Source organism: Microcebus murinus, chromosome 4 (assembly GCF_040939455.1).
Source record: "Microcebus murinus isolate Inina chromosome 4, M.murinus_Inina_mat1.0, whole genome shotgun sequence".
In the NCBI taxonomy this organism is placed as follows: domain Eukaryota; kingdom Metazoa; phylum Chordata; class Mammalia; order Primates; family Cheirogaleidae; genus Microcebus; species Microcebus murinus.
The window spans coordinates 33047678-33067001 of record NC_134107.1 but is presented as its reverse complement, the minus strand read 5'-3'; the positions used below and the strand labels follow the sequence as shown (position 1 = coordinate 33067001).

General features: G+C 39.7%; 1 protein-coding gene across 1 annotated transcript in view; it reads right to left on the bottom strand.

Moving 5' to 3' along the window:
- WT1 (WT1 transcription factor) overlaps positions 1–19324 on the bottom strand; it is a 47647-nt gene that overhangs the window by 17796 nt on the left and 10527 nt on the right. The window contains 1 exon segment of the mRNA XM_076001382.1: positions 12507–12584. Coding sequence (XP_075857497.1) covers positions 12507–12584 — 78 coding nt within the window.

Sequence of the window (19324 nt, the reverse complement as noted above, 5' to 3'; positions counted from 1 at the left end):
GGGAAAGAGCCTTTTGAAGGCAATTAGTATTAATATGAATATTCAAAAAAAAAGGGAATTTTGGCCTGTGATTTCTCTCCCCCACCTCTAGTTATTGGCCAGGTGGGCTTCCCCCATCTTTATCTCTGTCTTCTCTGCAGAGTTCATCAGATTGAAGGAAAGCACCTGGGAAAACGCCAGATTCTTCCGTATCCAAAACGTGGAATTTACCCATCAACCCCTCTTCCGTCTCCATCCTCAATACTCAGGGCTTATATATGAGATGCTTCAATGCCTGATTCCCTTTGATGTTGACACTAAACTTTGCTGCAAGCCTGAGAACCATCACCCCCTTGTTTAGTGCACTACTTTTTGAGGGAAAAGAAGGAAGGGAGCCGTGTTAAGAAATTGTGTTTCCTTGAAGTTAAAACACAAGAGATGAAGCTGAACACAGCACCACTTATCTATTATATTTAAAAAGACATAGGACAAACTAGGATGGAAACAAAAAAAAAGTAAAAAAAAAATATAAAAAAAAATAAATAAATAAATAAAAAGACAGAAACCTAAATCTAATCAAGCCTCTAGATTTGACTACTTGTTTACAGGGAATACGGCAGGGAGACACCCAAATTGAAAAGACTGTAAGAGGAAGCATTCTGCCAAATCCAGATTGTGGGACATTCTACAAGACAATTGATTTGCTATATTCAACTAATCAATAGTCTGAGGAAAAAAAAAAAAAAAGGAAGGGAGGACTGTTGCAGTGTAAAAGAGACTTAAGAGAGCACATCAGCAAACTAAAACAAAAACCAACGAAACAACAAACCTCTGCGCAAATACCATACTCACCACGCACTTGGATGAACCAGAGATAGTTGGATTTGGATTAAGCAGCCCTAGAGGATTTAGAGCCAAAAGATCCAGGAACATCCCCTAGGAAGTATTAGTGGTTACACCAGAATGCTTGGGTTTAAAGCTTTACTGAATGAAAATTCAATATCCCTATAGCCAGAGTAATTTGAAAACTGACTTTCATATCCACTTATAAAAAGTTTACTTGGGGAATGAACAAAGCACTGGATTATCCTTATTCAGAGCTGGGGTAACCTGGCACAGGTACCTCTAGATCAACATGAATACTATTTTTCTCTTTGCCTGAGTGTGACAAACTAAGGGCAATATTTAAATAAGGTTTACAATTTTACACAAGTATTATTAGCAATGCCATCTAGCCATTCTCTTCTCTTTGTGTAATATAATGTAGCTTTTACAGTGGGACTATTAACATATTGATGGATACATTAAAAAAACCAAAGGATTATTCTGCTTCTGGGTAAATGTAGAGAAAGGGAGAAAGATGAAGATTCTTTTATTAATCTAGTACAGAAAGTAAAATCCAAAAATGAAAACAACCAAGTTAAATTTGATTAAGTTTAAAACATACACATTCATGCATGTTTTCTGATAATTCACAAATTTAAAATTTCCTCAAAAACTGTCTACAGAAAAAAGTCAAAAGTCAGTTATGTGGTTTTCTTTTAATTTGGGCGGTTTACCTTCCTCCTACCCCTCCCTAGGTGTTTAATTTCAGTTTAGACCTTAAGAAAAAGATACATTTTTTACTTTTTAACAAATACAATATACTTTTAGTCACTTTTCATTAAAAATTGCAAATGGAAACTTTTCTAAAGACAGAATAATGTCCAGCAAATATATTAAAAAATGCTCAACATTGCTAATCATTAGAGAAATGCAAATAAAAACCACAATGAGATATCATTTAACCCCAGTGAGATTGGCCTGTATCAAGAAATCCCAAAACAACAAATGCTGGCGAGGATGTGGAGAGACAGGAACACTCTTACACTGCTGGTGGGACTGCAAATTAGTGCAACCTCTGTGGAAAAGAATTTGGAGGTATCTCAAAGAGCTAGAAATAGAAATACCATTCGACCCAGCAATAGCATTGTTAGGCATTTACTCAAAAGAGCATAAGACATTCTATTATAGAGACATCTGCACCTGAATGTTTATGGCAGCACAATTCACTATTGCAAGGACATGGAAACAACCCAAGTACCCGTGAATTCATGAGTGGATTATTAAAATTTGGTATATGTTTACAATGGAATATTACTCAATTCTAAGAAACAACAGTGAGCTAGCACCGCTTATATTATCCTGGATTGAGTTTAAGCCCATTATCCAAAGTGAGGTGACACAAGATCAAAATAATGGGCTCTATATATACTCGCCATCAAATTGGTACTGACTGATTAACACTATGGTGCTCAAAGGGTGGTGGTATTCACCCGGGATTTGGGGGTTGGAGGGTAGTCCCACATCTGAGGGATGTGGTGAGCATTGTGGAGGAGAGGGGCATACCCCTAACCCTTGCTAGGGAGAGGCAAAGATATAAAATGTAACCAAAATGTTAAGAAAAAAAGAAAAACATTTCTCAGGTGTGGGACAGGTGGGAGGGGGAGGAGGGGATGGGTATATACATACATAGTGAGTGTGATGCGCACTGTCTGGGGGATGGACACGCTTGAAGCTCTGACTCAAGGGGGGGAGGGGAGACAAGGGCAATGTATGTAACCTTAACGTTTGTACCCCCATAATATGCTGAAATAAAAAAAAGAAAAGGAAAAACAAAGAATCTCTACAAAAAAATAAAAAATAAAAAGGTAAGATAAAAAAAAACTGCATATGGTGATACTCCTAAATTATACTTTTTTTTTTTTTGAGACAGAGTCTTGCTCTGTCACCCAGGCTGCAGTGCAGTGGCATAATCATATCTCACTGCAGCCTCAAACTTCTGGGCTCAAGTGATCATACTGCCTCAGCCACCCAAGTAGCTGGAACTACAGGCACAGGCCACTGCGCCCAGCTAATTTTTTTATTTTTAGTAGAGACAGGGTCTCACTCTTGCTTAGGCTGGTCTCAAACTCCTGACCTCAAGCGATCTTCCCACCTCAGCCTCCCAGAATGCTAGGATTACAGGCATGAGCCACTGTGCCTTGGCTATTATACTTTCTAATGAACTTTTTTCCCATAAGCCTTAGAAAGCAGACAGCCCTCCACCTTCATTTACTTTCTATCCATGTCTCATACATCCCTATGGCATTCAGCTCCATGTCTTCTCTGGAGGGGAAGAGGAATCTTACCCCACTTTCACTAACTCTTTTTAAATGCTCCATTGAGTATCTCTTGGTTTGCCCACCCTATATACATCCCACCTTCCCCTGGTAACACAGCCCTCTTTTCCTTCCATGGATCCACCCCCTGTAATCCCTGTCTCAGGCTCCAGGGGTGAGAACATGACTAAAACCTGGCCAATTGGACCACTGCATTCTCCAGTCACATGACCCAATCCAGGCCAATCAAACCTTCCCCGGGACTTTTGCTGGAGAAGAATAAGTAAAGAGGCATTCTCCTTGTGAGGGTAAAGGTGCCAAAAACCAGAGCTCCTTTTGCCACAATGGGGAGAGCTTCCCTGAGAAGGCAGCCAGCATAGAGGAGAGCAGAGAAAAGACAATGAAACTGTTCTAGAGACACCGTCTGAGTCCCTGAATCCAGACATGGGTTTTAAAATACGATACAATATAATAATCTGCTAAATGTCCTGTTTGACTTATGCCAATGATGACTGGGGTTCTATCACCTGTTATAGAAAAAAGTCCCAATCAACACACAATCTAACAGTTATCTAAAGGTAACTGGATTTATTTTCAACAGACATATCAGAACATGACATCCATAGATGAGTACTGGTCCCTGCAAAGTATTACCTTTTGGAGGATGCCCACTTATTCCAACCATACTACTATTACTAAAACCTTGTTTGTATTCCTCTTCTGAAAGTTTCTCTATAGTCATGGCTCATGTCTTCACTGTCCATGCAGCCTAGTCTTCAGCCACTATTCAACAGGGGACAGAGACTTTGTGGCTGACAGCCTGACAATAATGCTTGTAATAAATCAGCCCTTATGAACCATCAAGCTTTCCTCACCACTTCAAATGGTACACAAACCTCCCTCAGCTGACCTTTTCCATCTTATTTCACACTCAGAGCAGAGCTGAGAGATACTCTTAAATACGGTTTCCCACAACAGTCTGGAGGGAACACAGTCTAAAAAACCCACAGTATTTCCTGCCCCCTACTGCTTGGAAGAGCATTTTTAGGTATGACTCTCCTTCCTACTTCAACACACAAACTTTGGAACTCCTGTACTCAGAGACCACATTATCAGACCATGCAAAAATAATCTGGGTCTTCCCTTACATGTCTTTGGTATTCAGGTGCTAGTTCTTCAGAATCCCAGTTCCATCTAACTCATCAGGTTCTACATTCTCAATGCCTGGGCTCTATGGCCAGAGACTGCTCCTGGCTCTACTCCAAGATTGGGTGTCTCAAATCCACATGACAGACAAACTCTGCATCTCACAACAGAAAGATGGAGCAGAATCTTTTCAGCCTGGGTTCTCAAAAGATCCCATCCAGGTTGCTCACACACTCTCGAATCTGAGACAGTTTACTCAATATGCTAACTTACCTAAAATGTTCCTCCATAGAACCGCAAGTTTAAGCACAGGGGTCTAAGACTAAGATCTCTCCTGTTTCTCCAGATGAAATGGAGGCTTGGAGATGAGACAAATACTTTGCATATCCATTACTTCCTCAGGCCCCACCCTTCAAACTGACCATTATTAACACAAGTAATTCAAGGTGAACAAAGGAAAAAACCTTGTGATAAATTCAAAGGAATCACATCCATTCTCAGAAGGATTTTGAGGCCAGAAGTATTACTATTGAAGTTTTAAAAAGGAGAAAATTCTAAATAGGGACATCTGACATAGAAAAAGACTTGCAAAAATGTTGAGAAATATCATGTTCTTGAAGAAATGATTCAGAGAAATTTTTCTTCTCCAAAATTAACTTTTAAACTTGATGCAATCCATCCAAAATTCCCTTTAAGACTTTTTAAAACACATATTTCTTTTTTTAGAATGACATTATTTTTACAGAAAAAAATTCTAAGATAATATACAGAATTCTCATACACTCCAAACCCAGTTTCCTCTATTATTAACATCTGATGTTAGTATAGTACATTTGTCACAATTAATGAACCAATACTGATAAAGAATTTCTTTGAAATTAACAAAATTATCTTAAAGAATAAACAAGAGATAATCACCAGAAATATTTTGAGAAAGAAGTGCATAGACTGCTGAGGGAAACTTTCCTATCAGGTATTTAAACAGACTATAAAATGACAGCAAAGAAAACAGTCTAAGCCTGGGCAACAGGGACATCCAGTCTCTACAAAAAATTTTAAAGTTAGCCAGGCATGGTGGCACACACCTGTAGTCCCAGCTACTTAGGAAACTGAGGCAGGAGGATCACTTGAGCCTGGGAGTTGGAGGCTGCAGTGAGCTATGATGATGTCACTACACTCTAGCCTGGGCAACAGAGCAAGACCCTATCACACACACACAAAAAAAGACAGACAGTCTGATACTTAGCAAAAAGAGCCACGCTGATCAAAAGAAGAGAATAAAGAAAGAGTCTAGAAATGGATCCAAGGAATTTAGTGTTTAATAAAGGTAATATTTCAAAATAATGAGGAAAGAATGGATTATTCAAAATGGTTTGGGGACACTGGCTAGTCATCTAGAAATAAACCAAGTTTGAATCCAATTGCCAAATAAATTCAGGATGAATTCAATGGTTAAATTTAAAAAGTAAATTATTTAAAACTCCAGAAATAAGTAAGTAAATATTTTTAAAAACCCCTGGGATGGGAAAAATGTAAGCATGATACAAAAGCCAAAAACTTGAAACCATAAAAAAAAAAAAAACTTATAATTTTACTATAAAAATAAAAACCCAAGAGAAAAAAATCATGAACAAAATTCGACTACAAACCTGAGAAAATATTTGCAGTATATGTGACAAGCAAAAGAACTCTATCCAACAAAGAACTCTTTTAAACAAAGAGCTCTTATAAATTAATATTGTTACTAGATGAACTATCCCAGCTCCTCGATAAAGCCAGGCCCCCATTGCTTATGGAGCACCTCTTCTCTCTCACCTGCTGCCAAGGACATTGTTCTAGCAACTCTACTCCTTCCCATGATCAATTTTTTTCTCTTCTTGATCACTCCCATCAGCAAACATGCAAATACTTCTATCTAAATATAATAAATAAAAGCAAAACAATTTAAAAAACAACAACAAAAAAATTCCACTCCTTCTGATTTTCTTTCCCTAGCCAGCTAGACCCCCATTTCTTTGTTCTCTTTTGTAGCAAAACTCCCTGAAAGAGCTGTCTTTATACCATGTCTCTAGTTTACCTCCTCCCATCATCTCTGAAACCCATCTCTATGTGGGCTTTTGTCCCTTCCCTCTACTCTATCCAGAGGGAACTGCAATTAATTGTTAGATAAATGTTTCCAGAAATTTTTGTCTGCAGATATAAATACATCCCAAAATGTTTTTTTAAAAAGTTATCTCTGGGTGGTGAGATGACAGATGACTTTTCTTTTCTTCTTTATAATGTTTTGGTACTGTCTGAATTTTTTTAAATGATAAGCCTTTGTTACTTCTATAATCAAGGGAAGAAAAAAGTTGTTTTCATTTTAGGTAAAGGTACCATCTTAGCCATACAGAAAACTATATCTGTGGCTTTGTTTTAAAAAGGAAGACTTAGAAATAAAGCTAGAATAAATGAACGTGTTCACTTTTAACAGAAAAACACCTACTAAAATACGCAGTAGCTGCTGGTTTCAGAAAAACATTTATCTGCATGACTTTGTATCAGTGTAGCCTCTAAGATCAGTGTTTTTCTACCCAGAGGTTGTGATCTTGTCTTAGGCTGATGACAGGGAGAAGGCTAAATGGTGAGAAGAGGGTCTCAGAAAAGACTAGGATGGGACTGCAGACGGGAGAGGTCCACAATACTCCTGGGCATGAAGATATCCCCCACTCATCTGACATGCCCTCTAAGACCCCCTCCAACACACACACACACACACACACACACACACACACACACACACACCCCTTTATCAGCCCTCATTAACCTCACTTCACCACCCTGTGCTAAGAACACCATGTCCCTCATTTCCAGCTTGGCTCCTTCACCACCACCTTCACTTCCTGTCTTTCCTGATCAGCTCCTTTCTTCTGAGCCGAACAAACCTGGCATTTTTCCTCACCTTTGTGAGATGAAAACAGTTCCTTACTTTAAAATAAAATAGTTAGAAACGTATATGGAGATAGTAAGTCTGAAGAGCCAAAAATACTATATTAAATATTTAAGAGGCTGAGAATATTTTCAAAAAGTCAATACTCTCATGAGCAGAACTTTACATTTGCTGAATTTGATCTCAGCTGAAGCCAATCATTTTCTATATGAAGGAAATGACATAAATGAAGTGTTGTGCAACATTGTATTAATAGTAGTTTCATGTGGGCTACAGGGGGAGTGGGAGAGTTTGAATTTCCTTCCCCATATACTAATAGTTGCATTTTCTAAATGTTCTATAATTTATATACATTACTTACATAATGAAAAGAATACACTAATTGAATACGTGCTCAAAAAGAAAAGGGTGGGTAAGACCAACAGTCACAGGAAGGGGAAAGAAGTAGCAGGAAAGTAAGAACCAAAGGCAAAGAAGATTCTGAATTAGGTCCACCTGAAGTGAGAGGAACACAGCACTAAGTCACAGTTACTATCTTCATCAAACCCAAGAGTCCCATTCTTCACTCTGGTTGGAAGAGCTAACAGATCCAGCCAACTCCAGCGCAGGGCAATAATAAAAAAAGAACTGTTTAAACAGCATAAAGGCAACTGTTTTAAGGGGGAAATTAACAAGTTTTTGCTGTGGGTGGAAGTGGAGGAGTAGGCTCAGGAATGCTGATACTCACAGAATTGCAGCTCTCCACCTTTGCTTTGCATCTCGGGCTCCAGGAGCCACTTAAAAGCAAGCTATCTATTTCCAAGAAGTAAATCTCTTGGACGGGTACCTTATGTTCACGAGCCCGAGAGCGAAGGTGCTGGGCTGTGTATTGGAGCTCCCAGCCAGAGAAGACAGCTATCTTTTTTGGCACAGGTTCTCAGGGATGAGACCATGTCTAGCGGGGATTTTCTCCAGATTCGACAGCCTTGGCCCCACCAAAACGCACAGCTTTGTTTTCACCATACATCACTCACAGTTGAGTCTCTTTGTTTTTCCTTTCAAGCATCCACAGATCAAATACTTTTTGTTCCCAACAGTTTGTGAACTTCTTGGACCAGCAAAAGGACATTCATTTTGCTCAGCACTCCTTTAACATTTCTATTGTGTTCGATTTCCCACTCCCCCTACCCGTGTCCCCAGAGAATAACTTCTTCCTTGTTTTAATAACTTGGACCACAGTCAAGGTTGATGTGTTTCTCCATTTTGCAGGATATTTTCTTCAGAAGAGACAAAACAGAGGCCAACAGAGTAGCGGAGGCTTGTTCAAAGCCTTAGGAAATCAGCAGCCATTAAGAACACAAAGAAAATGTTTTTAAAGAAGTAAAAAGCAGATAACACAAGGCGCCATAAATACAAGTATTCATAATGGTGGACTCATGCTTAGAAAGATTCCCCAGCAATTTTTTTCTCCCGGGGACCCACTTAAAAAATCAAATTTCATTTGTTTATGGGTTAGAGACTGGGAAGTGGTTCCATGAAGTACCTGCTCTTTGACTTAAATTCAAATACAACATTCTCCCATTTGAGGTCATGAAAGCAGCTCTGATCCCAATGGGCATGCAGAGATTAGAAAGCTGTAAAAGTAGAAGAAAGAGAAAGGAGTAAGCAGCAAGAGAATCCCCCTTCCACCATATCATGTTTTCATTTCATCTTGCCCATGTCCTACTTAAAACCCTACCCATTACAACACTTCCTGACATCCAATGACACGTGCCCGATGCACTTGCTTAGGACACAAAGAAATAAAGCCTATTCTTTGTGGAGTCAGTTTTCCAAAAAGTAACACTTCCAAGGAAAGATGACATCAACACGCATGTAGTGGGGTTTAGTTTGAGATATTAATACATGATCTTTTAATAAAAAATTAATAATGCATCACTTTTATGCGTGATATGGAAAGTATATCTTTTTTCTCTAAAGCATAAGTGAAGCCACCAGTTTTCCTGTTATAGATTTACCTTGTCATCATGATTTTTCTTATCACTGATTTCAAATAGTGTCAAGACACTATCTGTGGATGAAAGCAAAGTTATCTGTCTTACTCTTTCTTCATGGAGTATCTTTTCTCAAATGTATTTCCCATAGTAACAGTGTTTTTCGTACCATGGCAAGAGAGAGTAAAACCAGTTTCACAGAGAACAATGACCCCAGCCCAGACTGTGTCTCCCTTGAGGAAAAACCAAACTTTCTACTGGAATTATACATTCAACCGAATCCAGTTCTGGGTTGTTCTGGGGTTTGGAGGAGAAAGCTAAAGAGTCAAGGTTTTTGAGAACTAAAAGAGAGGCACACTGTGAGCATCACACATAAGTGTAAAATCCATCTCACGCATCACAATCAGCATTTAAAAAATGATAGAACAGAAAATACCAGCTGCACAACATCCTTAAGGGTAAGAATTGTTTAGTGAAAATGTATGTTGTGTGTGTGTGTGTGTATGCACACATGGGTGTATATCAGATGTCAGTGTAAAAGGTGTTTCAAACTGTAGTCACAGTCTAAAAGGTTTAAGAAACTCTTATCTAGGGCCCAGTTCCTAGATTTAGACAGAACTGATTCCAACACAGCTCTGCCACTTACTCACTGGTTAGGTGGCTTAATCTCCCCAGCCTCCTCATCTGAAAGACGGCTATGACCATAGTATCCTGGGGCTGTTGTAAGATCAGAAGAGGAAACACACACACAGCCCCTCATAATGTTAACATAGACCCTTAGATAAATGTCCAATTCACAAAATGGAAGCAGAAATTAGTTAACGTACAACATGTCCTACAGAAATAAATGCACAGTGTGATAGAAGATATCAGTAAATTAGATAATTATAATTTTTTGCTCTCCAAAATAGTTGTTCTTTTGTGGGACTATCTGTTGAGGCTATCTGATCCTTTTTATACAGCTCCCTAAATAAAGTTAGTATTCTAAGAAATACATTTTTATTGCAGAAATCCTTTTCCAAGATGTAACAAAACAATGAAAACTCTATTTTTTTTTTTCTTATACAGGATTGAACAAAACAAATTATTCACACATTGTACTTCATCCTTACGATATGGTTTCTGATTCCTCAGCAAATGACTAACAGCACAAGACCTTAAAAAGTATCAAAATTATCTCAACTCTGGAAAGACCCAGATTCAGATACATGCCAAGATTCCTTATCTGTAATTTTTGTAATTATATAAACAAACCCTGTATTCCAGCATAAAGAAATTTTTAAAATTGAAACGTACGTAACTTTGCAATCGTGTTCTATCTGTTCTTGGTATTTAGTTTGGGGAGAGCTACCAAGTTCTGAGTAGAAAAGAGAAAAGAGAAGGAAAGGATCCAAAAAGCGAGGGTGGGCCCAAGAAGCCACCCAACTTAAGACAAGTTGAGAGGAGGCAGAAAGACAGAATGCTGAAATTGTCAGCAGCCCCTTGGATACAAGTGGGGAGGGAAACAATTCAAGGCAGCAGAAGGCTTTTTACTTTCAGGTCCAGAGCAAGGAAGTGGAGATTTGGATAAATTAGCAGAAAAATTGGAGGATAGGATTGGAGAGAAGGATCTAACATTAAGTCTTGGAGATGAAAAACAACTTTGCTGATCATGGAAAAATGGTCCAAAAACAGGATTGAGCCAACAAAAGAAAAGAAGAAAAGAATAAGGCTGGTTCTGGTATTTAAGGAGAGAAAATAAAAAGAAATAGCTAAGGAAATGCCCCCAGAGTGCAGGATATTGGACTGGGGAAGGCCCAAATGTTTGGGAATGGAGAAAAAATATTGTCTTTGAAAAGCCTGGCCAGAGACTTAGGGTAAAATTAAGTTCTCCCTGAGAAATGTAAAGGCAAGTTAGAGAAAAAGCAAGTTAAGTAAATTAAGACCGAAAGACTTGAACGATCTAACAGGAGCACGTGTAATGCTACAAGTTTAGTATTTTGTGAAACAGTCGTAAGGAAATGAGCAGGGTTCCTCCTGCATCATTTTTTTAATTGTCTCTCAATTTTCCATGTTGATGAGAAACATCACCACCTCCATTTCGCCCACAGTGTGTCCATGACAAACAAGAAGATGCAGAGAGACGGGGGATCGCTTCTTCCCATCCCACAACTGCTGCCCTGGTTACCCACATGCCAGTCCTAACTCCTGCACTGCTGCAGGTGCCAGTCAACAAGGCCTACGCCATTTGCTGTGCCATCACCGCATTGTCCACTCACTTGCTCTGCCCTTCTGTCCATTTCACTGAGCTGGAGCTCCCAGCAGCAACTCTAGAAGAGAAGAAGAGGTGGGGAATGGGGAATGGCGCATGCATGGCTCTGGCAAGCCCCCCAGGTCCCAGAATCCACAGAGAAGCCACTAAATACACAGAGACATAATGCTAGTTGCCTAGTCAAGAGTGCTGAACTAAGTTCCCAATCCCACCGGGGTGGGAGTCACCTCCAGGAGGCTGGAAAGAGCCTGGGTTTTGGAATCAGTTCTGGGCTTGGACTCTCAGCTTTACCACTTAGTAGGATGTAAACTTGGGAAGTGATTTAATTCTTAGAGTTTGGTTCACTCATCTGTAAAACAGGGTCATGGTACCTAGACCTGATGCGGTTTTCAGGAAAATAAGATGAAATAACCTAAAAGAGTATCTGATACATTGCAGGCATTTCGTGAGTGTTACATGCTACTGCCCATCTCCTCAGACTTGTTAGAAAACCAAAAGCGAGTTCTTTCACTGTGAAAACCAAGTCCCACTTGCCTTCCTTTTTTTCATTTTTAGGTGCAAAGAGTAGACCCTACCTGTTTCTGCTAGCTGTGTTCTATTATGGTTGTATATAAAGTGTAGGGGTAAAAAACCTGTTGGTGTGACCAGGTATGAGCACATCTGACTGTGTATTGCCCAAATCAGCATCACACAAATACAAATTTGGATTCTGGACTTTGTACATCCAAAGCATTTCTTGATAAGATAGTAGAATGGTATCACTAGCAAAACATAATCATTAAACGAGGTTGAATGGACACAACTTTGAAGAATTCTAAAACATTCAACAAGGAAAGACTATATTAAATGTTCCCAATATATTCCCAACTGTCTTGTTCCAGACAAAAACATACCCTATTTACATTTTTGAAAATTTAATACTGAACATAACCACCAACTGGGGGAAGGAATAAAGCATTTTAATGCTACAGAGAGCTCTGCCCATTCTTCTAAAAATTTTACTCTCTTTCTCAGTTCTAAGCACCTTTAAGATGGTCCAAACAGGTGAAAATTACTGTTGAAAAGCAATGGAGTAGATAAGACCTTACCCCTTTAAGGTGGCTCCTAAGTTCATCTGATTCCAGGTCATGCATTCAAGCTGGGAGGTCATTTGGTATAAATTGTCACTGTTAGAAAAACATCAGAATTAGAAACACATAACCACAAAAAATAATATGCAATAATTTCTTCAAAAGCAATGGAGTTTTAACTTTTCTTCATAATATAAGCCTCCACATTTTCCAGAAAAACAGAATATGCAAGTCTGAAATGATTTTCATTTCATCCCACTGATCTATGACCAGTTACTCACTTCACACACAGCAGAAAACCTATGAGAGTAACTTGGAAGCCTTTTAAAAACCTTAGTATAGCAAACATTGAAGTTTCTAAAGAGGTATTAAACCTTTGAGGGGAAAAAAGGCTGAAGGGAGTGAAGCTTTGAAAGGCAACACAGGCTTGATAACTCAACATTAAAGTTAAAAGCCTGGAGCTGAAAGTAAAAAGACAGCAGATTAATTATTCGTGAAAAGGACATTAAGTTGTTTTAATCAAAAGGATAAGTATCATGTGGATTATGAGGGTCTGAAAAGTCAAAGAGTGATGGGTGATGGATGGTGTAATATGCAAGGATGTGACAAGCAACAGAAAGAGGATGATAAACTCTATGCACAGCCAAAGGAATCATTTTCTATATGGCTTATAATCCTGCTACAAGTCAAATGGCATTTAAAAAAGGCAAATTCAATCCAGTTCTATGAGGGAAACAGATGATCATTTACAGTCTTATCATAAGAATAAAATAAGAAAAAAAATACACTGAAGAATAAAACACACCGTCTTGTAAACCAAAACAAAAGCTGTTCTCTCCTCTTCATGTTTATCTCATTCCTAGAAAATTAGCAAATAAATCGATTACCAGAAATCTCCTAAATTATCAAGCTCTGCTAGAAATAAATTTAGGCCTGAATTAAAATGGTTAATTACGAAATTTGAGAGCCATGAGATTAATGGTTTGTTTGGGAAACCCTCATTACAGAAGAAAATTTTCACTCTACCTTCATGGCAGAAGTGAAAAAAGATAAGAAGCATTCAATATCTGATGGGTGATATCAGATTGCAAATCCTGGATAATCTCTCCGTCTTGTCATGGCATTCCTTTGGGTTGCTTCATTGGGCAGAAGCAGCACCAAATTTTAATTCAGAAAGAGCTTTTTCCAGCCCACCAAACTGGGAACCTGTGGAGGGGTGAGGGAAGTTACAGCAACTCGGAATAAATGAATTCTGTGTGCGCTCTCTCCACATAGCTTGATAAATCATGGTTGAGTCCATCTGACTCTCATGTAATCACTCTGAAAATTATTTGGAACTCCTTAGTGGCAGGTACACAGGAGAAGGAGGAAATCGGATTCCAGGAGGGAATTTTTGCATATGAAAAGTAAAGTGACTTCAAACTCAAAGTATGTGTAGTTTCATTACTCAGTGTATATCTGGAGCCCATCATTCATCCCCACGTCTGACCGGCTATTATGCTACTACAATATCCTGCATATCAATGAAAAAAAAATGATTAGTTTCTCCTGCAGCTTCCCCGTTTGCAGCAGCAGCCGTGCTGGTCTGTGCCACTACGTTTCGCAATTCCACAAATTCTTGCTGTAAGGCCGGTGTAATTAATTCCTGAAGGACCCCAACTTTTATTAGAAGTGCCAGCCTGCTGCATTTACCACAGGAGAGTTTCTTGAACTTTCTTTGGGCTGACAGTTCATTAATAAGCAGCCTCCTCCACAGTCTCTCTACTGGTTTTTGTTCTCCTGTGCCTTTTCATCAAGCAATCCATTTATTAATCTCGCCATTAATCTCCGACAACAGGCATTGTATTCCCCAGGCAGCTCTATATTTTTGTCACTAATTTTTAAAAAATTGTTCGCCAGCAGGAATCACTCAGTCCCAGTTGACAATTTTCCTAGACCCTGTTGTGATGTGGGATCTTTCTGAAATTATTTCATCCTTGCATAAGACTAAGAAAATCATAATTTTCAGGGGGGTTGGGGAAACAAGATGAGTGACAGAAGTTTATGCAGAACGGTGAATGAATCCCAAATATCTAACCTTATGAGTTAAGAATTTTCTCACAGACTTAAAGAACAGTCCAGTTGATTCCTAAGGGTCCTCTAGAAGGAAGTACCCCAAAGAGAAAATATTTTAAAAGTCATTTTCTTGGCCCGCAGAAAGCAAGCTTGCTCAAATACAGGGTCTATGTTTTACATACATGAATCTTCCTAGAGGGTGCTTAATAAATACTCTATGTTGCACTAATATGGTAGCCACATGTGGCTATTAAGCACTTGAAATATGGCTAATGCTACACATTGAAATGATAATATTGGCTATATTGAGTTAAACAAAATATCTGAAAATTAATTTCACTATTCCTTAATTTTTAAATGGTTACTAGCAAATTTCAAATTACATGTATAGCTTGCATTATGTTTCTATTAGACAGTGCTACTCTTTAAGTTTTGGGAGATTGAGTAAATCAGTTCAGCAACTCAGTTTTCTCATCTGTCAAATGGGACTATTAATCTCAATCAGTCTCACTTTACAGGGATGTTGTAAGGCCCAAATATAGTAATGCCCATAAAGGCTCTTAGCAGGTGATACAAATAATACATTTTCATCCTCTCTAACCTACCAAATTTTGCACAGGACTTTCAAATGTCCTCAACACTGCTCGCAACTTCGTGAGGTAGGTTTATTTATGATCCCCATCTATCAGCTGAGGACCGGGGCTCGGAGAGGTGCCTAGTGCTGGCATGCTGGATGCCCCCAACCACACCCTTCCCTGCCCCTTTAAAGGCAGCCTGGCATTATTTAGCCTCTGACCTCACTACCATTTATATAATAATAATAATAATAATACACACAAGAGTCCAGAGGTGAAAGAGAACATCTCAAGGGAGCATCGTGACCTACTCTGTCTTCAGAAGTGCCCAGTGCATCCTCTTCAGCTAACTAACGATAGTGTCCCAAGATCCCAGCAGAACCCCCCCCCTTTTGTGTTTCTAGTTGTCCTTATGGCTCAGCCTGCAAACCCTCAGAAGGAGAGAGAAGGTGGGGAGCGCAGATGGGAGAGAAGGACTTTCAGAAAATCCCCAAGCTACTAATAGGTTTCCTGAGGCCAGAGATAGGATCAGAGCACAGTTTTAACCACATCCTGCCTTCTGCTGGCTCCTCAAAGGCTCAGTCAGTGGGTCTGGCTAGCACCACTTTTCAGCTGGAAGTGAATGACAGCAATGACAATAACTGCTGCTGGAGAGGACAAAATGTGAACTTGAGCTAAAAATACTGGGCCCAAGCGTGCTCAAACACCCACCTCTCATCGTGGAAGCCCACAGAAAGGCACAGTGCCATTCAAGGAATAGTATGGCTTCTGGCAAATGGAGCATCGAATTATTAAATAACCACTGTAGGTGTCGACCGCCCCATTCCCAGAGGAGATCAGATAAGCAGGTGGCTCGGCTCCCAGCAACCGCAGTGGTCACGTAGGCATTTCAGCTCCAACTGTCTAGCTCTGCCTGCTCGGAAGTGAACTCTGAAATTGCAGGCTGCCAAAATATATTCCAAAAGTCATGATGTCCTTTATATATTTTTAAGTAGATCTTTAAAAAAAAAAAAAAAGTCACTTGTTTCCTATGTAAGAAATGTTTGAAGTTGGAGGCAAGGGAGAGAGAAAAGAAACTTCTCTAACTGGGATTAATGCAAGTTGGAGTAAAATAAAAGGAAGTCAGTCCTAGCAAAAAGGGGACTTAAAAGGAAATCAGTAGTAGATCATATAGAGTTTGTTTTGGCCTGAACTGCAGTATTACCGAGTTCTCGACCTCTGCACAAAAAGAAAGGAAGAAAAGAAAAAAAAAAAACCTCAGCTATTATCTAGACTAGAACTCCTCCACTCTTCAAATGCATGTGTGATTCAAGCGTATTTTCAATTTTAAGTGTGTTTACTATATTCAGTAGAACAAGGAAGAAACGTTCATGTCACCACTGGAATGGAACTTTCTAACCTGGCTGAGATTAGGGTCACCTCTGCCACGTGATTGCTGGGTGGCAAAGCAACATCTTGGTAGAAGTAAAGAGTTTCCCCACAGGATTAAAAAAAAAAAAAGGCCTAAAGTAGAGACCACTGTGATCAGAATTCATGTTTCCAGCTTTTGCTGTAACAGCTCTGCCTCACAGTAACAGAAAGGCCTCTGGGTTACCTCTACCTGATAACTAAGGCTCAGGCATAGAGGCTGCAGCCCGACTTCCATGCACCCTTTTCCTGTTCTCTTCCCTCCAAGGCACCCTGGAGGCTGCTTGCCCAGAAATTTCTGCCCAGCAGGCCACGATGAATAATTATTTCACAGTCACTCTCTTGGTATTGTAATTTCTCTCAAGCTCACCAGCTAACCAAAGAAAAACCCACTGGGGATTCAATTTCTATTAATACACACTTGGTCAGCACAAAAGATACAGGAATATTTGGAACTAGATTTTTACCCCTCCCTGGAGACAAGTTTAATTCAAGCCCGTGGCTTTGATAACATTGCCCATCACCCTGGAAGCCACTTTAGACCTTCCACCTTCTGTCTATCTATGTGGGAAACAAGTACTAATATTGTACTAAGTGCAAATGCTATGTAAAATGTATCTAAGTACACAAGTGAAAAGAGACTTATTAATTACGATTTTATTTTCTTGGGCACAAGCGGTCATCTGATTTAAGTCTATACTGAAGGCCAACCTGAATGGTGGAACATGCATTTCTCACTGACTTGTGGAACCCAAGATTACCCAGTACTCTAGAGCTACTAAGGAGGTTTCTCTCACATGAATGACAGTCTACTGGTAACAGGCTCCACTGTGAAAGTCACCATTTGTGAATCACCAACATTGAATTAAAAATAGTTAGACCAGCAATTATCGCTTCCAGAGTTGGAGGAGTTTTACCTGCTAAAGGGAAAAAGTACGGCAAAAAGAAATGTCCTCATTTAAATTGGTAGTATAGTTACTAAAGAAGGATATGTAAATCTAATGAAAGAGCAAAGAGAAAGGGAAAAGACTAGAGTGTCTAAAAAAAAAAAATCCAAGTGGGCCAGGCATGGTGGCTCACCCTGTAATCCTAGCACTCTGAAAGGGCAAAGAGGGAGGATTGCTCAAGGTCAGGAGTTCGAAACCAGCCTGAGCAAGAGCAAGACACCATCTCTACTAAAAATAGAAAGAAATTAATTGGCCAACTAAAAATATATAGAAAAAATAGCTGGGCACGGTGATGCATGCCTGTAGTCCCAGCTACTCAGGAGGCTGAGACAGAAGGATTGCTTGAGCCCAGAAGTTAGAGGCTGCTGTGAGGTAGGCTGATACCATGACACTCTAGCCCAGGCAACAGTGAGATTCTGTCTCAAAAAATAAAAAATAAAAATAAAAAAAAAAGCCAACCAGTATGCATGGCAATATTTTTTCAAACACAGTGCACACAACTTTCTAAGTAGCTGTAAGGATCAACTCATGAGTCAGAGCCTTGGGGCTCCAAGGAGGTCACCAAGCAGAAGAGGCAGAGAGGGACTAGGGAAGAGGGCTCAAGGGAAGAGAGCTGAGAAGCCCCAGAAAAGCTAGCTGCCTTTTCTGGGTGGAAATTGGGGAAAAACTGTGCCTACTGAGGTTGGACCTCATTGATCCCTGCCCCCACCAGGAGAACATGGGGTATACCCCTCTATAGGATCTTACTTCTGGGCAAGCACACACCAGGGTGGCCCTGGAAGCAGTCCTTCCCCCTAGGTCTGGAGAGACAGGGAGAAAGGTCTCTGCCCTGGGATTCTTTAGGTGCCTAGACTGAACTTTACCCCAGTAATTCACACCCAGTGGTAAAGATGAAGCTGGAGGAGTCTGGAGTTTGGAAGATATGACAGCTGCTTTGTGAGTTAGGACTTCAAGAGAATGCTCAAGTCTGTTTCTAACTATACCCACAGGGAAAATACTGTCACCAAAACAATAAAAGCTTTCTATCAAAAGCTATCGGTAAAACTAACAGATAATGGGACTTCTTTCACAACTCCAGGAAATAAAAGACCTTCCTCTAGCAAGACCAAGCACAGCTGCCACCTTCAGAAAGAGAATGGCACTTATACATCTGGAAAAGAAGGTGCAGAGGGTAGCAGGATGGACTCTGGAGACTCAATATCTGAATTTGAACACCAATTCTGTCCCTTACTGTGACACACTTGGGAAATTTATCTCTCCAGGCCTCAGTTTCCTCTTCTGTAAAATGGAGGTGATAACCTATTGCCTACCTTAAAGAGTTGTTAGGTGGATTAAATACGTCAATACTTGTAAAGTGCTTTCAATGGGACCTGGCATGTAGTAGGTCTACATGAGCATTTGTTCCTCTTATTTATCAGTACAAGTGCTGGCATGGACTGTGTAAGGGGAATAATCCAGGTGGGGAACCCTGAGTGGTCTAGAAGCATTCACATTCAGAGTACAGGTGGGCTTTGAAGTCAGAGAGACTGAGAATCAAATCCTGGTGCTGATTCTCATTCACTGTGTAACCTTGAGCAAGTTACTCTGAGTCTTTAAATGTATTTCATCATCAGTAAAATACAGATTATTATACTTACCTCATAGAGTAGTCAGAATGGTAAATGAGTGAACTGAGAGAAGCACTTATCATAGTGCCCAGCAGCATGTAGTCAACATGCAATGAATCCTAGATATTCTGTTATAAGGAATCATACTTTCATCCAGCTATGATCACTGGGTTCCATAAGGACCAACATCTGGTTTCAGAAGTCTAGTGACCATTAGACAAAACTCCACTCATCTTCAATACTGG